General features: G+C 39.1%; 1 protein-coding gene across 1 annotated transcript in view; it reads right to left on the reverse strand.

The window, feature by feature from the left end:
- Positions 1-25,052, reverse strand: part of TM9SF3 (transmembrane 9 superfamily member 3) — a 67,306-nt gene that overhangs the window by 27,788 nt on the left and 14,466 nt on the right. Inside the window, 6 exon segments of the mRNA XM_047759479.1 lie at positions 3,126-3,220; positions 6,447-6,613; positions 7,943-8,074; positions 15,008-15,085; positions 16,404-16,564; positions 19,674-19,796. Coding sequence (XP_047615435.1) covers positions 3,126-3,220; positions 6,447-6,613; positions 7,943-8,074; positions 15,008-15,085; positions 16,404-16,564; positions 19,674-19,796 — 756 coding nt within the window.

Genomic DNA, 25,052 nt, shown 5'->3' on the forward strand with positions numbered 1-25,052 from the left:
TTAAGTTTTACTACTTCTTTGAACCCCCTTTTTTGAAAATTTTTTTTGCGGCTTCTTTTTAGGGCCACACCTGCGGCATATGTAAGTTCCCAGGCTAGGGGTACAATCAGAGTTGCAGCTGCTGGCCTACATCACAGCAACACCAGATCCAAGCAGCATCTATGACCTACACTGAAGCTCATGGCAACGCCAGATCCTTAACCCACTGAGCAGGGCCAGGGATTGAACCCACATCCTCATGGGTTTGTTAATCGGGTTTGTTATCACTGAGCCACAACGGGAATTCCCTCTTTGATCTTCTTTGTATTGCCAAAATTCTATACAGTGAGGAGCTATTATTAAATAATCCAAGGAAGAAATTTTTAAATTACGTAATCAAAATTTTAAATCATGTTCCTAATGACCGGGAGCACAACAAGGAGCTATCTTTTCTGTATCGTTCCAATTTTAGTATATGTGCTGCCGAAGCGAGCACGGAGCTATCTTCTAACGCAGCAGAGGACACAAGCAAGCATGCCTCCAAAGAAGCACCTCCACACTGCTTAGGAACAGAAGGCACAGACTTAACATGGGATCACTATCAAAATTCAGCCTCACAACCACTAATGGTAGGGACCCAAATAGAAAGTGCTATAAGAAAAATATGCAATAACCTAACTTTTGTTTTCTTTTATATAAAGCTCTTTTTAAACATTTGACTCAGAATTACTACCCCATGTCTTGATATTCCTCCAGAAAAACAACTTGGTTCTGAACTTTTCTTCGATTTAATTTCTTTCTCAGGTAAGTTTCAAGAACACCTCCTTTCTAAACTAATACTCAGCAGGTGAACAAAACCACAAGAAGGGTAAGAACTTATTAAAGTTATTATTTCTGCTATTAAATTTCGACTCCATTCTCTTTTCTTGCACTTTGCACTGTCCTCTCAGATTCAGACACACATTAATAAATCGTATATTCAATTCAATTTTCTCTTTTTCCCTTTCCATCCAACAGTAAAAAAGAATCCCACGCACACTCCACTGGATACTATTAGTAGCCCAGGCATGTGCATTGTAGGCTTCCTACTGTTCCTCCACACCCTTGGAGACTCTGGTCTTTAATTGGGTCTAGAGCATTTGCGGTGCCCTGAGGACAGGGTGAAGTCCCTGGGTTTCACCATGGTTCAAATCCTGAGATAACTGTGAAAAATTCTTGATTCTCTGGGTTGACCTATATTCACCTTGTTTTTAGGGATCACTCGACAAAACACTAGGATATGATTGACCTACTAAGTGAACTATCAAATCAGAAAATAATCTTTAGATTATATTTGGTAAATTCTGATACTCTTAGGCTTACATCTAAACTCTGTCTACTCTCAAGGATAAGTAAAGTTAAGTTTGTTTGGGGGTTCTTAACATGTAATCAGACTAAAAGCAAATTTATGTCCAAGTATGAATAAATCTGTTTTGAATATTCTGTTTCTGCTGTGGAGACTTTTCTGGAGACCATAAACTGTACAATTCTTAGCCTAACTAGTTTTCAGGTCAAATTCAATGTAGGAGTCGCCTTAGGCATCCTTATTTCCTCAGGATGGAAGACCTGCATGCTAAGACTCATTTCCCTCATCTAGGGGTAGAATAGAGAGACTGAAGAGCTAACTAAAATAGTCAGGAATCCTGAGTTCCCGTCATGGCTCAGCGTAAATGAATCTGACTAGCATCCATGAGGACACAGGTTCAATCCCTGGCCTCTCAGTGGGTTAAGGATCTGGCGTTGCTGTGTAGGATGGCAGGTGCAGCTCTGATTGAACCCTTAGCCTGGGAACTTCCATATGCTGCCCTAAAAAGACAAAATAAATAAATAAATAAAAATAAAAATAAATAAAATAGTCAGGAAATCACAATGATACTCCCTCAGGCAATGTAAAGAATGACCGCTGCTGAAGGTACAGAGCACATTAAGTCTGGTAGGACCAATGAAAAAAAGCCATGGTAAACCAGGATATCCTGGGGGAATTTTATTTATTTATTTTTCATTTATTTTTATTTTTTATTTTTTTGTTTTTCAGGGCCGCACCCGCAGTATACGGAGGTTCCCAAGCTAGGGGTGGAATCAAAGCTGTAGCCGCCGGCCTACACCAGAGCCACAGCAACATGGGATCTGAGCCGCGTCTGTGACCTACACCACAGCTCACGGCAACGCTGGATCCTTAACCCACTGATGGAGGCCAGGGATCAAACCTGCAACCTCATGGTTCCTAGTTATATTCGTTTCCACTGTGCCACAGTGGGAACTCCCTGGGGGAATTTTAAATGATCCTATGCTCTGAGCTCCTACAGCCTACATGTCTGGTCTACTAAAAGAAGGCAGGATCCCCTAATGCTGACATTAGGAAATCTCTATCCCTGGGCATATAATTTTAAGGTCTTTCAACAAACCTTCACGTATAAACTGAAATGTGCAAATCTGCAAATCTATTACTTTTAGCACTTTTCTGACCCCAAACAATTACAGGAAAAACAAAGGAACTTAAAGACTCTGAATGCCATCACAGAATCACCAAGGAACAGTACTATCCATGTATACGCCATAATTTCCAGGTCACAATAGTAAAGAAGCAAGTGGGTATTTAAGATGAAGCTTTCTTATTAGCAAAAGATTGTGAGAGATAATCTTTGCACAGGGTCCTCTGACAAGTATTTAAGAGCCAACAGAAATAAACAGCTTTCTTTCCTATTCTCCTTCCACTGCACAGACATTTATCCATAAACCATGAAACACGCCTTCGTACTCAGCTATAAGCTAGGCACTCCATGTGGAAGCCTCCACGGAGCATTACTAGGGAACTAGGCACCTCAAAGCAAAACGAAATCATTAACTTAAATATATGTTCCTCAGGGCTAACTTCACAGTGGACAATGGAGATAATCTATTAATGATTCGTAATTTCAGGAAATACATACAATGCAAGAATCCCATAAAAGCAAGTTAGAAAACATAACAGGTTTGGTAGAGATCATGTTAAGTGGGACCACAAAGGATTGTACAATGGCTGTACTGCCCATTTTAAATCCCATGTACCTCACAGTGAAGTATTAACATCTACAATTAAAAAGGCAAAGTAATAACTCAGAAGTTACCTCCTTGTCTGGCATACAGACTTCCTCCAAAATAACCATTCACTGGAGATGTAGCAGCATAGACAAATATGGCTGTACTGAGCATTGACCCCCTCCTAAAAAGGAAAAACAACACACATGATAAACTAAAACCAACAATTTAAAGAAAATATCATACAGTACATCACATTGACATTAGTTTAATTTCAAAGATAAATTTAACAGAAACACAAAAATATCTTCCTGTACTGCAAAGGACCTCAAAAGGTTGCCTAGTGAATGAATTTCTAGTTAAAACCGCACTTAAGTAACAGGCTGATCCTAATTTTTTTAAATATGAAGTTAAATTTCATAATATGCTCTAAACGAATATTTCACATTTCCTTGGCAAACATATTAGAACCTGGCACTGAAATTGTTTTGCAACCTTGTGAATCAATCACATCATATGGAAAAAGACATTCATCTGTTAAGAAAATTAGAATATTCCCCTTCATAATTCAATTTAGCTGCTTAAAATTCTTGCCTGCTGATACAAATAAAATGTAGGTACTATAACCCGTATTAGTGCTATTACTTTAAATGGTATAATACTGAGACTTTTCCTACTTAGTTCCTTAAGCTGTTAAAAATATTTTTAAAAAGCTATAGGTCCACAAACCAACATTAACTCAGATTGGAGTTCCTGCTGTGGCTCAGTGGAAATGAACCAGACTCGCATTCATAAGGATGTGGATTCAATCCTTGGCCTTGCCAAATAGTACTGACAAGAACTGCCACGGGGAGTTCCCACTGTGGCTCAGTGGTAGTGAACCCGACTAGTATCTGTGAGGACGCAGGTTTGATCCCTGGCTCTGCTCAGTGGGTTAAGGATCCAGCATTGCCACAAGCTGCAGTATAGGTCAAAGATGAGGCATCAGATCTGAATCACTGTGGCTGTAGTGTAGGCTGGTAGCTGTAGCTCTGATTCAACCAGACGCAAGTATGAGCTTAAGTTACAGTTCTAAAAATCAGACATACCCTTGCGTCTCTGTTCACAAACACTTTATGGACATTTTCCACCCCAAATAAATCATCTTCATCTACATTGAAAAATGTGCGGAGTAGCGACTGTCCTCCTTTGTTCAGCTCTCCAAGACTGTGGGGTGGGGTGGTTATCTAAGCAGCTGCATCACCTACACTTGCCATTTGACCCTCGCAAACATCAGTGCAGCAGCTGTTATTTTACCAGATTTACCCATCCCTTCTCAAACACCACGCCTTCTCCAAATAAAAGCAAAAAGGGCGGGAGGCAGGGAGAATCATGGCTTCTCAAGGGTTAAACACAGTAACTGGCAATCCACACTGATGCTGATCCTCTACCTACCTAAATATTTTTTCTTCCCTGATTGCTATGATCATCACTGAGGCAAAGTAATTTTCACATATTACATTATGTGCCTTTTCTCTTCTAGAATCCTTTAGATCCCTACTTTAGAGTGAGTCTTAATGGATTTTATGTGTAAGGCTTTCACTGTCTCAACACTTTGCATTTTTATTATCTCTATATTCATTTCCATAGCCTAGAAAATTAAGACACAAGTTCTGGGGTAAGAGTGCCTAGGTTCAAATCCCAGCTTACTAATACTCCTTACTATAAGCTGTGTGATCTTACTCAAATTATTTAACCTCCTTGAGCTTTACTTTTCTCATCTGTGGGGTGGAGATAATAATAGTCCCTTCACAGGGCTGATGTGAGGATTAAATGAGCTAATGAGCATAAAGCTCCTAACATGGAAACGCAATAATGTTAGTCACTTTGATATCCTAATAATACTCATAGCTGTAGTACTTATCATGTAAGTGATTAAGTATGTTTACTTCAAACAAGCACAACATAGAACAATCATCGATAATAACGACAGACTGAAATAACAACGCATGACTTGCCTGCTAATACCATCTATTAGATGAGGCTTCTTATTTCTAAAAGCTGACAGTCTATAGGCAGACAAGGTTGGCATTAAAAAATGAATCACTAACATCTGAGAAGGAACAAAGCAAAAACTTGGATTCCGGGGGAGGTTACCCACTATGAACTCAAAAGACTGTGTCTATACAGTCTGAAAATTCCATAGTGATGAATTTAATCTCGTGTTTAACGTAAAGCATGACTTCTTGGAAGGTTTGAAATGCTTTTCTTGAATTTGTTATTTAGCTCATCTGAAATATATCCCAAAATAAGAACTCCCCAACGGAATACTGAAGTCTGGGTTTTGATCAAGTATTTTATAGCTTATATGGTAAGTAAATTACAAAGGTTATATTAAAGAAAAACAACAGCAACTACAGAGAAATAACTTTGTTGATCACGTCAGTGCAACAAGCACTGACTGAGTACCTTCCACACACAAAGTTCTTTAGGTACTTTGAGAATTCACAGATTAAGACCCAATCCTTGCTCTCAAGCTTACTGACCAGTGGAAGAAACAGCAACTTAAAACAGTTAAATATTTAATATACAACTTAAAGAGCTGTTCTTTCAGCAACAATTTACTGCTTGACTATCAAATGCCAGGCATACCTAAGCAAGAATGCATCATAAACTGAAATACAGGTATGAAATGTAACTGAAGACAAGTGTCACTCTAACTGAGGACTTTATGGGGTGGCATCTACACCCCAGCTCAGAGAGTGTTGGCTTTGTTGAGGTCATAGTTCTGTGAGCACCAGGTTTTAGGGCTACTCAACAGGGACTTGAGATCTTGGTGAATGTACAACTTTTTCTTATAATTCAGTGGCCTCACTTCAAGAATTTCTTGTAACTGGTTTCGGTCTTCAAAGAAAAAACATACCAGAAGCCTTGTAAAGATAGGATAATAAGTCATCCAATTATTTTTCTAAACTTACATGCCTTTTCCACCACTCTTTTTCCTGTTATTTACAATGCTTTCTTCTGGAGGCAAATGTGAAATACTAATTCAGTAAATGTGTTCTCCTTGTGCTTCTTATGCAGATCTAACTGGATCTTCAGCTTTCAAAAAAGTGCCTATTCACTCTGTCAAACAGCTCTAAACTGTAAGTAACTCTGCTCATACCTCTAATGGAATATAATCTTTTTAACAAACCAAAATGTTCACCAAGGCTAGCAATTTTAAGATATAACAGAAAAATCTACTTATAGCTAAGGAATACTGTTCATTCATGTGTTTGCAATAAAGACATTTACGCTATTTAAATTCTAAATTCTACGACAAATGAAATCAGCAAACGTTTAATTATGATTGACTTAAAAGGTTCCGATGATTAAAACTACTCAAGAATAACAAAAAAGTAATAATAAAGTTAAGCACACAAACTTACTCTGTATACAAATCTTCTATCATTGCAACAATAATAACAATGAGAGACACAGCGAATATCTGACAACCAGAACCAATGAGGGAGGAAAATATCAGTGGGTGACTTGATGGTCTAAATACATCTCCATGCACCTGCTTCCATCCATACTCATCTCCTAGGTCTCTATCCTATATACATACATATGTAGAGAGAAAAGAATTCAGAATGAAATTAAAATACATAAAATAGGTAAAACATTACAACCACAGTTACACATTCCCTCCCTTCAGACTTATAACTATTCCAAGGGTTTCAAAATATCAAGAAAAGACATTTCGAATTTAAAATAACCTCTGCCATAATAATGTATAATGTTAAAATATTGTGATTTTACTAAGGCTCAAGAAGGTGGCTCCTGGTTGTACTCAGAGAATCTCAAAGAATGGAAAAAGAAAAGGTCTAGGCACCCAAAGAAATGGTCAGATTGGGAGAAGAGCATGCTGGCTCTCCGGACACTACTTTCAGACACGACTCTAGCCATTTACATCATGACTATGGCTCATATATGACCAGAGGCAAAATGGAGAGCAAAAAAGATTAAAACCAGTACTAGATGCCCTATGAATAGAAATGTCCCTAACGGATTGGAACCTAAGAAAATATATGAGAAATATAGCCAAACAGTTAAATATTATTTAACTGCCTATAGCATTTTTAAAAAAAGGATTCAATTTTGCCTTTTCAATAGAGGCACCAGATATTTTATCTGTCCTCTGATATTTCACAATACACATGAACATATTACAATTTTAATTTAACTGTTTCCAAACTTATTTAATGATGGAATAGATCAACACAGAATAGCCATTAACAACTGAATTACTTTGCGGTACAATTGGAACTAACACAACACTGTAAATGAATTATACTTTAATTTTTTAAAAAAGGAAACAACAAAGAATAGCCATTAACATGCTACAAAACACTTTTGCTCATTTACAACAATATTCTATAATTTAGTAAAAGAAGTTAGAAAACAAACCTCCCCTAACTAAATGAAATCAGTCCCTTCACACACTCTCTTAATTTTATGCAATATTTAACAGCATTAGGAAAATACCAGTACAGGGCTACAACCTACTAGCTGTAATTCTGAAATCAAAAGCTCTGAAAAGTGAGTCTCTTTCACAAGTTTGACATATCTTTATTTGGTGGCAAATCTTAGAGTGAACTAACAAGAGGTTATTTATACCATTTATTTACCCCACTTAGGGTGAACATTCACATGTTTTGCTAAAAAAAATTAATATATTTGATTACAGAATACGTAATCAGGGCATGTAAAAACATTAAAATATTTGATTAGAGACCCTTAGGGAGACTTATACCTTTCTAAAACCTGGAAATTCTGAATTCTAAAACTCATCTGACCTCAAGATTATGGATCTACTTCCAACATTCAAAATAACAGTGAGTTAAATTGTTTTATTAAATACAATGTAAAAATGTTTGCTTACCATGTCATCCATTTCTTCTTCTTTACTGTACCGGGCATAATCTTTTCTTAAAGTCCTCATTAAAATCATTGAAACTAAGCCCACCAAGAAGATAACCATCATGAAGGAATTGAAAATTGAAAACCAATGAATCTAAAATAGCAGAAAATAAAATATTACCTACATGAAAAAAGTCACAAAATTCACAGATTTCATGATGACAATGGGGTGCTAAGGCAAAAAAACAAAACAAAAAAACCCAAGTCTTCTAAAACTTCTACATGAAAATCCATAATTAAGATGCACTGGGGGGAGTTCCCATTGTGGCGCAGTGGTTAACGAATCCGACTAGGAACCATGAGGTTGCGGGTTCGGTCCCTGCCCTTGCTCAGTGGGTTAACGATCCAGCGTTGCCATGAGCTGTGGTGTAGGTTGCAGACATGGTTCGGATCCCGTGTTGCTGTGGCTCTGGCGTAGGCTGGTGGCTACAGCTCCGACTGAACCCCTAGCCTGGGAACCTCCATATGCCGCGGAGCGGCCCAAAGAAATAGCAAAAAGACAAAAAAAAAAACTTTAAAAAAAATAAAAAATAAAAAATAAATAAATAAAATGGTTATCTACTCCCCAGGTTTATGTGATTTTAAACAAGATAATAAATATAAAGCATACTGCATAATGTCTGGCACATAATAAAACACTAAAAAATTTTTAAAGTTGTCATCATCATTGACTTTTGAAGTGTTTGCCTGAACTTTTGTTCCCTCACTATCCATTTTTTTCTTTACCTCTCTCCTCTCAATGCTGATACTTTTCAAACAAGGAGACTTCACGTTCTACTTCTTCCCTACTTATTCCTAAACAATACAATCTCAGTTTGCCCCACAAAATTTCTCTCCAAGACCTGCGATGAACTTAACTAACTCAGGAGTCAATTCTGTGACCCTCTCTTCGCTATCCCTGCCACGTCTGTCCTCTGCTGACACGACACCATCCAACTTCACTGCTGCTGTTTCCCTCTTTCATCTTTGATACCTGCTCTTCCCCAAACTCTGTGTATTTCTCCAGAAGCTCCAATACCCGTACTTGCTGTGACATCTTCAGGCTCTCAGAACGTTTACCTAGCACCAATGCAGATGGTAACACCTTGTGCCTGCCTCCCAACCCCACCCCAAGTCCCTAGGCCGCTCTCTCATTCATGTTTCAGACTTTTGCTAACAATGGTCATTTCCACGTGAATGTCTTTCTGGAATTCCAGACCTAGGCTGCCCTAAAATAAACTAATAATCTTCTGCCTCACATATGATGCTTCTGATTTCTAATTTCTGTTAATGGTACAAATTTTTTTTTGGTCTTTTTTTTTTTTTTTTTGTCTTTTTAGGGCTGTACCCGCAGCATATGGAAGTTCCCAGGCTAGGGGGTCAAATTGGAGCTGTAGCTGCTGGCCTATGCCAGAGCCACAGCAACGCAGGATCTGAGCCGCGTCTGCGACCTACACCACAGCTCACGGCAACGCCAGATCCTTAACCCACTGAGCGAGGCCAGGGATCGAACCCGCAACCTCATGGTTCCTGGTCAATTCGTTTCCACTGCACCACAATGGGAACTCCCTGTTAATGGTACAAATATTTAGCTTTGAAAATTTAGAATTATCTCTGGCTCTTCCATCTCCTTAATCCTTCCTAGGTAGTAATTATTAAGCTTTTATTTTCCTTCCAACTGTCTCTTGTATTTATCACTTCCTCTCTATTCCTATGCCATCATCTCATACCTGATCTCCTAGTTGACAAGCTTTATGTTTGGTCTCTCCTCTTCCTTTCAGCCTACCCTATAAAACCTGACCCACCAAAACTTTTTTTTTTTGGTCTTTTTGCCTTTTCTGGGACCGCTTCCGCGGCATATGGAGGTTCCCAGGTTAGGGGTCAAATCGGAGCTATGGCCGCTGGTCTACGCCAGAGCCACAGCAACACGGGATCCGAGCCGCATCTGCGACCTACACCACAGCTCATGGCGACACCGGATCCTTAACCCACTGATGGAGGCCAGGGATCGAACCCACCACCTCATGGTTGCTAGTCGGATTCGTTAACCACCGCACCACCAAGGGAACTCCAATCCAGCAAAACTTTTTAAACATCATGTTCATATATCACTTCTCTCTTCTGAAATAGTGAGTCTCTATTTTCTCACATATCAAAACAAAACGATTTTCCCTAATATTCTGTACCCCCTGAAGATGGCTACCTCACCTTATCTAGCCAACCTTTCTTTCCACTGTATATTATATACAAGCAGGCCTATCCTTCCTCAGTGACCCAAAAGTACAGCTTACTTCCACCTCCATATCCTTCTCGTAATTTCTTCTCACATGGAATCACTTCTATCCACCTTTGTAAATTCTATGATTTAAAACCCCTCTCTTCCACAGACCTCTCATACACATATTCTGGTTGTTCACAGGTACACTCCTGCTCTAAACTTCCACAGATACATACCCAGAATATTTATAACATGCAGGATGTGCTGTCTTATACAATTAAGACAGATTCTAACTCAGGCTAACTTGTTGAGTATGTAAGCTAGAGTAAAAAGCAGTCCTGGCTCTGTTCCCCACTTTGAGCCTACAGGAAAGCAATACAACTACAGCTTTCTCTGAAAAACAGACGGCAGTCGATTGCCTCTGCCTCTTCATAAGATCATTTCTTCCTTCGCTCAACAATTTATTTGCTGAATACCCACTGAAATTATAAAGGAAATAATGAAAGCATTATATTTTGAAATATTTACCAAAAAGGTTGTACATTATGTAAATTTATCACAAAAGTATCATTTAAGATTTATAAAAGCAGCCTATAATAATAGGCTTTTACAAAGATTTGATTTTGTTTCCACTCTGGCAAATCAATGACCAAAAAGGAGAAGAGAGAAGAAATTATACATGCACATATATCGCTATCTTTTTTTCAGTCCATTTATCAAATTTTTGAAGAGAAAAAGTTTTATTTTTTTTTTTGAGAAAAAGTTTTATTTATTTTGCTTTTTAGGGCAGCACCCACGGCATATGGAGGTTCCCAGGCTAAGGGTCTAATCAGAGCTACAGCCACCAGCCTACACCACAGCCACAGCAACTATGACCTACACCACAGCTCTCAGCAACACCGGATCTTTAACCCACTGAGCAAGGCCAGGGATCGAACCCACAACCTCATGGTTCCTAGTTGGATTCACTTCCGCTGTGGCACAATGGGAACGCCACGAAGAGAAAAAGTTTTATAGTTACTACCTAGTAATAAGAAAGATGAACCCAAAGTGCTAAAATTTTTAGCCAAGCTCTCTATTTTCTAGGCTAAGATAAACTTTAAACTAATACCTGTAATAATAATAATCTGACATAACATCCCTTTATCCCCAAAATTATAAAATGCTATGATTCTGAAATTATTAACCAGGGACATATTTCTTTAAAACAATAAAGACATGAGATGTCACAGAGAGGTTACTAACCCTACGAACTGCTGACTCCAGCACCCCCTAGTGTTTCTAATCCTAAAGTAGCACCCCAGGTTTCTTAGCAATTTTAGAACATTGGAGATAACCAACTATACCACCAGTGCCGCCTTTTCCTGAGCACCTGCTATGGAATCACTGGACCAGGCGCTTTACATACACTGTCAAATGTTATTCCACAGCAACTCTGAGAGGGAATATAAACCTTGCTTCACTATTGAAAAGAAGATAAAGAACTAGTCATCTGACCGAGGTTACTGTAAGTGGCAGAGACAGAGTCTGTATCTGGCTGGAGCTCCAAGGTCTGTGCTTATTGTCACTGTATTAGAAATAATCCCAACACTTTTACAGTAGATCTTGCCCCCTCCTGCCTACTTAAAAAAAAAAAAATACTTCAGTACGTCTACCTCCATCCCCTGCATTGTCAGTTTTGTGCTCTCTACTGAGCCCCATTAACATATAAACATGTTTTACTTATATCTCAAAAAAAAAAACCCCAAGAACAAAAAACCCCAACCTCTTCCTAATTCCGTCTTTCCTACCAGCTACTACACGATTTCTGTGCTCCCTTTAGTAGCCAAGCTTGCTGCCTCCAATTCCTTTCCTTCCAGTCTCCCTTACAGCAGCTCTGCTGAGATTTTGCCCCACACGACACCACACCTGCTCTTTGTCAAGTCATCAAGATGATTCCAGATGAATCAACAGTCTCTTTGAGTACTGATCTTACCTGTCCCATCACCAACAATTCAGAACTAATCTTTCCATCCTCCACAACAGACATTCTTCTCCTGGCTTCCAGAATACCATTCTTTTTCCCCCCCATTCCTTACCAGTATTGCCTGAGAGCCCTTAGCTAGTTTCTCCTTTTCTCCCTAAACTTACACTGCTGCTCCCAGAACTCAGTCCTTAGTCCTCTTCTATTTCTACATATTCTTCCTTGGTAATTGTATCCAGTCTCATAGCTTTAAATACTATCTATATGCCAACGGCAACAAAATTTATACCTCTAGCCCAGGCCTCTCTCCTGCATTCCAGATTGATATATCCAACCAGCTGATCAGGATCTCTGTTTGGATGTCCCACAGACACTTTAAAACTAAGAGGTCCCACACTGTACTCTGATCTCCCCCTCCAAATCTCTAATACCGCTTTCCCACCCTACTGCCCCATTCTAACAGGTGCTCAGGGCAAAAACTCTGGGAGTGTTTCTCAAACCTTCTTTATCCTTCTATCAGGAAATCTTGATGGCTCCACCTTCAAAATATATTCACAAAATCTGGCATCTTCTCACCACCTTCACTGCTACGCCTTGGTTTGAGCCACCTTTATTCTCCGGACTGCTGCTGTAGCCTCTCCAATGGTATCCCTGCTTTTCCCTTTGTCCCACACAACCTATTTTCGACATAATAACCTGAAAGATTCCTTTTAAACAGAAATCAGATTGTCACTACCCTCTCATGCCCCTCTATGCATTCAAAGTCCTAAGCAGCCATCGATGACCCGAACCCTGCTACCTCTTGGACTCCATCTCCTACCACGCATCCCCTTGCTCTGCTCCAGCCACCCTGCCTCCTTGCTATTAACTCCGAGCACGTTCCCACCTAATAGGCCTTTCCACAGTCTTGCTTCTGCCTGGAAAACTCTTTGCTCCCAGATACCTGCATTCCTTAGTTCCTTCAATTCCTTCAAGCTTTTGCTCAAAAGTCCACCTCAGAGGCTTGCCAGGACCTCTGTGTTCAGAACTACAAGTTGCCCCATCCGTGACACTCTTGCCCCACTGCTCTTTTCTTTTCTGATGTATTTTCAGAACTACAAGTTGCCCCATCCGTGACACTCTTGCCCCACTGCTCTTTTCTTTTTGATGTATTTTTGAACATACTATACATTTTAGTGATTATGTTTATTGCATGTCTCCCCACTAGAATGTAAGCTGCAAGAGGACATGGATCTCTGCCTTTCATTCTCTAATGCATTCCACTTACTGAGTACAGTGCTTGACACATAGCAGGTGCTCAATTAGTATTTGTTTAAAAAATATACACTTGTGATGGAACACGACGGAGGATAATGTGAGAAAAAGAATGTATATACATATGTATGACTGGGTCACTTTGCTGTACAGCAGAAATTGACAGGACATTATAATCAACTATAACAGAAAAAATAAAAACCGCATCAAAAATATATCGATGGTATACTGTTCTACTAATAAAAATGTCAAAAGGTAGCCTTTCCTCCAAGCTGTCAATACCCCATAAGACTAGAAACAAAGCAGACCTAGGTCTCCTGGTAGGGAATGTCAGTTGAGAGCCCTCATATTCTTAAATATTATTTAAAGTTGAAGATATCTGTGCCTATACCTCTAGCTAGAGTACCATGTTTGGGACTGTCTGAGCGCTAAATCCAAGGAAAACACGCTGAGGGTGGGGGAGTAGACGTAGGGGAGGAAATTTCAGCTCCAGGAGACAAGTAGCACACTAAATCCTTCAGTAAGGACTAAACCTCGAAGACCCCTCCACAAAGATTTTTTTTCTCCTAGGATCCAGTGAAAGATTAGAAGTAGTAACTGGAGTTCCCGTTGAGGCACAGTGGGTTAAGAACTCAAAACAGTCTCCATCATGATGCAGGTTCAATCTCTGGCCTCACTCAGGGGGTTGAGGATCTGGCGATGCCACAAGCTGTGGTATAGGTCGAGCAGATCCAGCTAAGATTCGGTGTGGCTGTGGCTGTGGCATAGGCCAGTAGCTGCAGCTCCAATTCGACCCCTAGCCTGGGAACTTCCATATGCCACAGGTGTGGCCAGAAAAACAAGAAAGGAAAATAAAAAAAACCCAGCAGCAAAGACACTGGACTTAGGATCCGAGATCAATGTGTATCTCTTGGAAGTGGGTGAGATGCATTTTTCCCATTTTTGGTGTTTCCTTGTAGGTGGAAGGGTTTCCCCTAGCAAAAACTCCTGGGCTCGGAGTTTCCTAGTGGCCCGGCAGTTAACGGCCCAGCACTGTCACTGCTGTGGCTCAGGTCAATGCTATGGTGCAGGTTTGATCCCTGCTGGGGAACTTCTATATGCCATGGGTGTAGCCAAAACAAACAAACAAACTCCTGGTCTTACTCCACTCTTATATTCATTCCTTCCTGGAGGATGCATACATTCTGCTCTGTTTCTCCACACTAAAAATGTTTACAAGCACAGGCGCCCCAGTAAGAAAACTTGAAATAGCGAAATAGCCCAGCACTGTCTGAGTGTGTTAAGTTTGTCCAATTCTGAGTTTCGGTATTAAGAAGCTTGCTTGCCCATAGAAAAAATCCTTATCAGTAATGAAGATGGTATCCTGGCTTCCATATGTTGTGTTCTTCCTTGTGTATCACTTCACTGGTTTAAATCAGGTACGATGAGGGGAGCTTTTGATGCTCCTCTAAAATTCTGTCACTCTTATGACCCTGAGCTCACTCTGAAACCACCATTAGATGGTTAAATTTTTGAACGCCATCGCTCTAGCACAGTGCCTCACACATGGCATACAGTCATTGTTTAACTAACTGGTGCACATACTGAATTCTTAAAATACACCATTTACCTACCCTGTGTTGAAAAAAGGATGGATCAAGATATTTGTCGAATCGATCTTCAAATTTTACATCTGACTTCTTCCATTTTACCTGAAAAAAATTTTTTCATTTGAAAACCAAGGACAGTAAACAATAATCTGATATGAAAACTCTAAGCGAAATTTGAAAAGATTTACACACTTGGAATAAGAAACTAGAGAAATGGTAGAAAGTTATGACCAATTTGAAAAGCTGAAATACATGATAAAAAACTAACCAACTTTCCTCTCAGTGTGTTAACAAAACTTAACGGGATCATTTCAGTTTTCAAGGACTATTAACTGTTACTGACTTATATATATACTCTGACCTGATAAATGGGATAGAACTCAATGAATTAAACTAATTAAAATAAGAGTCTGTATATTTTTGTCTTTGGATTGCATTAGTTTTATTACAATGATCATGTTCTTTACGTTATGCAATATTATTTGCACTGGGTACATATGCACAAATCTTGAAAAATTTACACAACTGGCTACCAGCAATGGACTCATTCCAGTTACCAGGAAAAAAACTGGCAAAGAGAGAGGCTACCTACATTGGATTTCTCTTCTTTCCTCTATTTTTAATCCTAACAGAACAGAATTAACTTGATAGTTGCAAGGGGCTTTGACAAGCTCTTGCTCTGCAGTATCTTATTCCAACTGATAAAGCAAAATACGGTAAACTACACTCTTTCCGCAATTTTCAATGTAGCACCAATTCTTAATCTGCAATAGTAATGAGGAAAGAGAAAGAAGAAGTACTACAATCTAAAAAGTAACCATGAAATTGGACTTGGAGAACAGACTGTGGTTGCCAAGGGGGAGGGGAGGGAGTGGGATGGACTGGAAGTTTGGGGCTAATAGATGTAAACTATTGCATCTGGAGTGGGTAAGCAATGAGATCCTGCTGTAGAGCACAGGGAACTATATTTAGTCACTTCTGATGGAACAAGATGGAGGATAATGTGAGAAAAAGAATATACTTAAATGTATGGGCCAACTTTGCTGTACAGTAGAAATTGACAGAACACTGTAAATCAACTATAATAGAAAAAATAACAATCATAAAAAAATAAATAAAAAGTAACCATGAAAACACATGGCTGGGTTAACTAACTAACTGCCCAGTTATAATGGTAAACTTTGCTGAAGCAAATGGTAGGCCCTGCAAATGCATAACAGGTATCTAATATTATAGACCTGAAGTACATCCCCTGCTTTCAGGAGGCTTACTAACATACACTGAGGAAATACATTCTAATAATATTCTGTTGCATCCCATCTCAAGATACATTTTCATTTACTAAAGTTGTAAAACACACTTAATTGTTGATATCAGGCCACAAACACGTCTTCCTGTATACAATTACTTTAATACTTACTGAATATGACATCTGGATTTTAGTATTGGGAACTAGTTTCACCTTTCCTTCACTAGTTAGATTAACATCAACAATTCGATTTCCATTAAAACCTATTTCAAGTTTTTTATAGGTCCAAAGATAGTAATCTTCTCCATTTTCATCTGCTTCACCAACAATACCTACAAAACAAATAACACTTCAGACAATGTATGTAATATCACTTAATATTTAAAATAATTAGAAGCTAAAAGCTCATTTAAAATGTTTTTACAGGAGGAGTTCCCGTCGTGGCGCAGTGGTTAACAAATCCGACTAGGAACCATGAGGTTGCGGGTTCGGTCCCTGCCCTTGCTCAGGGGGTTAACGATCCGGCGTTGCCGTGAGCTGTGGTGTAGGTTGCAGACGCGGCTCGGATCCCGTGTTGCTGTGGCTCTGGCGTAGGCCGGTGGCTACAGCTCTGATTCAACCCCTAGCCTGGGAACCTCCATATGCCGCGGGAGCGGCCCAAGAAATAGCAACAACAACAACAACAACAACAATAAAAATAGAATGTTTTTACAGAGTTCCCATTGTGGCACAGCAGAAACTAATCTGACTAGGAACCATGAGGTTGCGGGTTCGATCCCCGGCCTTGCTCAGTGGGGGTTAAGGATCCAGTGTTGCCATGAGCTGTGGTGTAGGTCGCAGACGTGGCTCAGATCCTATGTTGCTATGACTGTGGTGTAGGCCGCCAGCTATAGCTCTGATTTGACCCCTAGCCTGGGAATCTCCATGTGCCGTGGGTGCAGCCCTAAAAAATAAAATAAAATGTTTTTATAAAAAAGCAGTATTACCAACATTCTTCATGGTTAGAACAAGGAAAAGGTGCAGGCTGGACTTCTATGCTTTGTTAACTACTTGGCAAACACAAACCATTTTCATACCATGATAAAAACAAGTGATGAATAGTTTAGCATAACCTATCACTAATTTGATCCTCAAAGTTCATGCTTTGTATTTATTATAACCTCCACTGTAATAATCACGGCCATATAGGTTTATGTTCCCTAATATCTTAAAATCTCAGGGAAGTGCTATATCACTATCTGGCAAGGTCCTCAGCTTAGTGGTCAAACTAAAATTAAAAGCAAGTTCTCCAGAAGCCCAGTGCAGTACTTTCTCCAATAATCTATGATCAATCCATTCCTAATAAGCTGCACATATGTGTGTAGGGGGTACCAAAATTTAAAATGCTTCTTCTTTATACCTTTATTGGACTTACCCCTAGGAAGTCAACAAAATAAAAGAATGTTGAAGATAAATGGTGATGAGGCAACAGTTTAAATGATCATTTTGATCATAATTTGGGATACTGGCAGGAGAAGACCCAAACAGGGGAATAGTAGTAGTAGAGGATCTGTCTCTTGTGCCCTCATTCTGTCAGCTATTTATCCAATGTTCCCTACCCAAGCCTCTATGTTCTCTAGAGCCTTAGATGCTACAAGTTCCCCCTTGGGCCTTCCTTCTACGGTCAATGCAACTGATTAAAGCATTAGGGGGGGAAATGATCATTTCTTATTAAGAATTATTTGCTTATTAACCAAAGCTGTTCTAATTGGTACAAGTGCAAGGAATACAGTTTCATTTTGTTTGAGGTTGTAGAGGGATAATAAACTTCTAATAAATAATTTCGCTGAAGTTTTTTTACCTATCTACTCTAAAACTCTGAGCATGGAAACACAATTGAACCAAATAGGATGGTATTCTCTAAGGGAATTTTAAAAGACTCTGAAAGCTTTAACCCAAGAAAAGCCAGATAAGGATTTTTTTCTGACAAGATTTCCCATGGTTCAGACATTCTAGGATACCCAAAAGCATCTGCCCTAAACATGGCAGACGCCCAGAGCGAAAAACGACTCACGTTAAGACAGGAAAGCACAGCTGCCATGCTGCTAGGTCAGACAAGAAACCCATAAGCAAATACAAAAGAACAGGAGAGGAACCTGCTCTCTCACCAAAAAAAAAGAGGAAACCCAGAGTAATGAGTTCTCCTGAACTACAGGCTTAGAAATATTCAGCATATCTTCCTGCTACCCTCAGAACTGATCACAGAAATGTCTATTATACTAATTACAGTAATTCATATGAAATGCTTACTATTTATACTTAACATGCAATAGAGTAATGATGATGCATACAATTATATCTTGAGATTAACTTTCTTATAAATTTCACCTTAGGAGTTCCCGTCGTGGCGCAGTGGTTAACGAATCCGACTAGGAACCATGAGGTTGCAAGTTCGGTCCCTGCCCTTGCTCAGGGGGTTAACGATCCGGCGTTGCCGTGAGCTGTGGTGTAGGTTGCAGACGCGGCTCGGATCCCGCGTTGCTGTGGCTCTGGCGTAGGCCGGTGGCTACAGCTCCGATTCAACCCCTAGCCTGGAACCTCCATATGCCGCGGGAGCAGCCCAAGAAATAGCAACAACAACAACAACAAAAAAAAAAGACAAAAAAGACAAAAAAAAATTAAATTCCACCTTAGGACCACATTAAATTCTGAGCAAACTGAGTCTTTCAGTTTGCTGCTCATGAATAGAGTAGTCTGCTAATAATTTCAAAGATTAGAATATTAATTATATATAAGAACAAACATCCAAAGACCAAAAAAAAAAAAACCCAAACAACAACAAAAAGCCACCAAGAGAAAAATGTGATCACATATGCTGGCTATGAAAGCTGGCCATGCACTGCACATTAAATAATTTAATCAAGTCCAGCACAAACAATGTTCTCCATTAATACAAATGAACAGGAGCATAAAAAATAAAACATAATTTTTAAAAAAAATCTTAAATATAATAGAGTTTGGGAAAATAACATAGGCACTAGCAAAACAAGTCATTCAGGAGACTGTTATATCTAAAAACCATACTACCACAGTTCCACATGAGAGATAGCCAAAATAAAATTTTAAAATCCTATTCAGTCCCTTTGATTGTATTTGACAAAATAAGTCAAAAAAGATATGAGCAAAATGGGTGGAGGGGGATATTTCAGATTGCTCAAAGCACCTTTTAATCTTTTAAATCTAAAAAGTTATATTTTGAAGGATTTTCATGTAAGGATTGACAACATCAAAATCCTTCAAGTAATAGGCAACAATAAAATCTGTGTTGAAATCACTCTGTGGAAAATAGGGTACACACATTTATTGACTCAATGCACAGTCACCCTAACAGAGTCATTACATAAATCTTGCTTATTATGCAAAAACATTCCCCAAACTTTAAATATAACATACAATGCTTACCCCATATTGGTAAGTCATCTATGTACATCTGGTACCAGTAGTGATTTTTGATAGCATACACAAAAGCATCTCTCTTTTCTTTATCTAAGTCAATTTCACAGTAAGTTGCTGGCATCACGTCATCTGCATAAAATAAAAATTGCAAATTAGTACACTGGTTTGCAAACAGTTACAGAAAAAATAACACACAAAAAAAGGCAACATTTCCTGAAGTTAAAATTTCCACTCGTAATCGCTGAATCTGGGTGATAAATACATGGGGATTCAATATACAAGTCTTTCTTTTTTTGTGTATGTTTAGGATTTTTTCACAATAAAAGAATTTTAATATCTTTATTTTCAAAGATTTCTTACTAAGTGAAGAACACATTCCTTATATAAAGAAAATTATACAAGAACATTTACAAAATGACTTTAAAATGAATAAAGTGATTTAAAAAACAAAAATGGAAAAGCTTAAAACACATAGGAAAGTTTCCACTTTATAAAAAAACGCAATAATATGATACTAGGTAGAACTAACAATTTCTAGCTACAAGATCTCTGCGATAAATATTCATTTTGAACATTCTTGGAAACGCAAGTCACTAGAGGCACAAATTCTATGAGGAATCCCAGTGACTCTTCATACATTGTAAGATTAAAAGCAAGCCTCTATTTAGCAGGTGCCACTGTTTATAAATTACCCAAAAGTTCCCTGGAGATGAATCATTTCCACTCTTGACTGCTTTTAAATATACTGCTACCTGAAAATACTGTTCAGATGGACTCTAACTTATAAATCTTCCAGAAATGTGCTTAAGGATCATTAGTTTCTAAACAAAACAAAACCAAACCCAAAAAACCTGTAAATGCCCCAGATGTCTATCAGAAGGATGCAATGTTTTTACATATTACTTAAGCAATCAGAGAAAAGAGAAATCAATCTTAACAAAACAAAAAGCAGAGCTGTTTGATTTTAAGTTCTCCTGTACTATAATATTGGTTTTTTAAAACATGAAATACAACTTCCCGCAAGAAACGACGTTAAATTTCTTAAATGTAAATTAGACCTAAATTGCAGCCAAACCATAATTAATAACCTATGTTATTTATATAAGTTTATAATATATTTCTATATGTTATTTATATAAGTTTATAATATGTATAAGTTTATATATATTTCTATTAGAAATAACAATCTGAGTTGTAACTCCAGATACCAGAGACATGCCTCCTCAATCCTCAACAGTGAGAATTAGCTTCCCCTTATTAGAGCTCATGGAGTAGGTACCCCCAAATTGGAAAACCAAATTTGGCAGTAACCACTGAAGTCCCATGAAAGAGGGGCAGGGAAATACTCTTATTCTCAAAGTGGGAGAAGAAAACTGCTTTGCATCCAACAACAAGGAATATCTCACACAGATATTCCTTCTACTCAGGCCCTTTTTAGGCAGAAAGAAATTTAGGATCTTCACAATGGCGAAACTGAGGCTGAGGAGAGAAGGAAGGGAGAGTTAGGACGGGATTACCACAAAGGGTTCCCAGAGCAGGAGCTAGGGGAACTGGCAGAGGTCCCCAAGTGGGATTTCTGTGGATTGTGCGAATGCGCCAAGGGCAGCAGGCAACTGCAACCACAGAGGGGAGATGGAGAACCAAAGCAAGGTCCAGGATGAGAAGCAACAAACAGCTGCAGCGGCCCTGTGGCTCCACTGCTGCAAAGCCACCGAGTCCCTTGCTGTTACAATCAGACATCTGCTCCCGTATAAGGTTCTGAGATACCCAATAAGACTCCCCACAGTCTGAACTCTCTCTTTACAACTATCTGCCATTCTCTCTCCCTATACTCTAGTCGAACTCAACCGCCCGCAGTTCTCACACACCATGTGCTGTCTTGGCCTCTGGATTCTTTTTGTTTGTGTGGTAAACTCCGTCTTACACGTCCAACCTAAAAATCTCATTCCTCTACCCTGTTCCCCACAGAGGAATCCCTGATTCCCCAACTATCGCACTTCTCAAATCCCACAGCCTGAAGAACCATGGCTTTCCCTCCATCCTTCCTATGGCACCTAGGCCTACACCTCTTATAATACCTCATACCAGTATCTTAGTGCCTCGAAAAGACCATCAGGTCTGGAGAGCTATGTCTATAATTGATTATAACCTTTTTAGCTCCAGCTGGACCTGTTTCAGTACCCTGCACAGAGCAGGCACTAAACAAACAAAAAATCCTAACAATTTTTTTTGGTCTTTTTAGGGCCGCACCCACAGCATATGGAAGTTCCCAAGCTAGGGGATGAATCGGAGCCTACATCACAGCTGGCCTACATCACAGCTCACAGCAACGCCAGATCCGAGCCTCGTCTGCAATGTACACCACAGCTCACACCAATGTCGGATCCTTAACCCACTGAAGGAGGCCAGGGATCAAACCTGCGTCCTCATGGATACTAGTCCGGTTCATTACTACTGAGCCACAACGGGAACTTCTAACAAATTTTAAGGGCATGATTTTTCCTCTATTTGGCAAAGTATGTTAGAGTATACACGTGTACTTGCATCTGTGAGTGAAAAGGATGTGTGTGTATAAGTGTGAGGAGAAAATGCCAAATAGAAACAAATGAAATATTTGAGCAGAGTATCTCAGAAGGACTGACAAAGAAAAATCTTGAAGAGTATCTTTCACTGATATAAAATCTAGGAAAGACATATTGTGGTAAGAGAGAAAACATCCTTATGGCAGGCTATATTAAGGGCCCAGGGTGGTCATATTTTAATGAAATTCCTCTTGCAGGCATGTAAGCAAATACAAACATCACAAATTACTGAAGAGCCTGGTTGCTCCATTCAAACAGCACTCTCTCAGGAGGGAGCCGTTTTGAAGATAACAAATGTAATGTGCCTGAATACGCCAGATCACTATTCAGCACTCTACGCGGCTGGAAAACAATCTGAAAAATCTTATCAACACAAATCACTCCTTTAAAATTACAACAGAGTATACTTTTCATATGAAATACACACCTATGAATCCTGAAAGAGGAGGCAATTAAGATCTTACCAATGCAAATACTTTTTATGGCGGAAAAAGAAGAAAACCAAGTGGCAAATGTCAATACTGATTTTTCAAACAGAAAGCAAAGAGATTCTCGAAACTACATACTAATAATTCTCAACAACATTCCAGACCAATAAATGAATAGACAGTGAAAACAATGAAAAAAGAACGTGACAATTATTCATGAGCTCTCTAAGAACATCTCATGCCTTACTTTTTTTTTTTTTGGTCTTTTTGCCTTTTCTAGGGCCGCCTTCCCATGGCATATGGAGATTCCCAGGCTAGGGGTCTAATCAGAGATGTAGCTGCCAGCCTGCACTAGAGCCACAGCAACGCAGGATCCAAGCCACGTCTGTGACCTACACCACAGCTCACAGCAACGCCAGATCCTTAACCCACTGAGCAAGGCCAGGGATCGAACCAGCAACCCCATGGTTCCTAGTCAGATTCGTTAATTAACCACTGAGCCACGACGGGAACTCCTACTTTGTTTACCTTCTCTTCAGATAGCATTGCTAAATTGGAAAATCAGAAGTACTCTACTTCAAATTCAGCAGCACTTAGCAAAGTTTCTCATGAAGTCACTATAGACAAACTGATAGAAAAATGGGCACAAATTTGGGTTTTAGTCTGGGTTCCACTACTTACTAGCTTTGTGAATAAAAGCAAGTCACTTAACCTCTGTGAACCTCAGATCCCTTACCTGTAAAACAGAAAACATCCATGCTATCTCCCTCTCAGAATTGTTTTAAGGACGAAAAGTATATATTCTCAGACAGTGTTAAGTTTTCTTGGACCACACATCCCTTCAAGAATCCAATGAAAGAGGATTCCCACTTTCTCCCTTGCCCCCTCAAAATGCACATTCACTCAAAATTAAGTATACAATTCCAGAGGGTTCACAGACCCCTGAAGCCAGAGCTTCTGGCTCAACTTTGCATACCTAGAGCCTACCACAGGGCTCTGGAATACAGTAAGCGCCCAGAAACTGAACTTTTTAAAAAAGGAGAAAAACCGGTATATTCACTGTTAATTAATCACCCTTTTATATACACAGTATTGATTACTGACTAACCTGACTGGCAGTATAAACTATACAATTTTTTTAGATGGCTATTTGGCAACATGTATCAAGAATTGCCTTAAAAATATTTATGCCCCTTGATTCAGTAATTCCACCTCTACGAATTTAAGCTAATGAAAGATTCAGAGATGCATTAAAATATTTAGGTACCAGGGTAGTCAAATGCAGTACTATTTCTAACAGAAAAAAAAAAAGCAAAAGCAAGGAAGGAAGGGAGGAAAGAAGGAAAGAAAATGAGTATCTTGTAATTGAGAAATGGGTGGAAATTACAATATCAAGTAATAGAATACTATATAAACACATTTTAAACAGAGTAACAATATGAGCACAAGCCTACAGGATGTTAAGAAAAAAGAAGAGCAAAAACTAATTTACACGTAACTTATTAAATGAACTAGCAAATGCTTAGAACAGTATCTGGAACATAATAAACACTATATAATTGTTCACAAAATACATTAAAAAAGTCATATATATAACCTGAACCCAATTTAAAAATTTTTAAATTATAGGGATGAATGTAAAGATGGTCAGAAAGAAAAGATGGAGACAATGTTACGGGTATTTATATGCAGGCGATTTTTTTTTTTTTTTTTTGTCTTTATAGGGCCGCACTTGTGGCATATGGAGGTTCCCAGGCTAGGGGTCCAATCGGAGCTACAGCTGCCGGCCTACGCCACAGCCAGAGCCACAGCCACACGGGATCCAAGCCGCGTCTGCAACCTACACCACAGCTCACGGCAACGCTGGATCCTTAACCCACTGAGCGAGGCCAGGGATCGAACCCGCAACCTCACGGTTCCTAGATGGATTCATTTCTGCTGCGCCCACTGACGGGAACTCCTATGCAGGTGATTTTTATATTCTTTACATTTCTCTGTGGTTTCTGTGTTTCAAATTCCTTTGAAAACAAAATAAGACAGATGTTAATCTGAGGAGAACAATGTCATCAATGGTTTGAATAAGAACTTACAGAAAGACCATGCTTATCAAAGTTGCTGTTAGCACAAAGTTTAAGGAATTGCTAATACCAAGAATTCAAAGTATCTACAGTCGAAATTCAACACATGATTTAAATTACTTGGCCTGGCTAAAACGCTTTGGTAGAAACCAATAGGACAAAATACTGCATCAAGTTCCCAGACTATCCAATTAAACGAGGCAGACTAACCACAAGTGTGTTTTACTTCCTGAAACTCCATTAAGATGTCAATAAAGGAATAAAAAGGATGAAGGCGCACAAGGACAAAAGAGGAGA

Source organism: Phacochoerus africanus, chromosome 15, assembly GCF_016906955.1.
Source record: "Phacochoerus africanus isolate WHEZ1 chromosome 15, ROS_Pafr_v1, whole genome shotgun sequence".
NCBI lineage: Eukaryota > Metazoa > Chordata > Mammalia > Artiodactyla > Suidae > Phacochoerus > Phacochoerus africanus.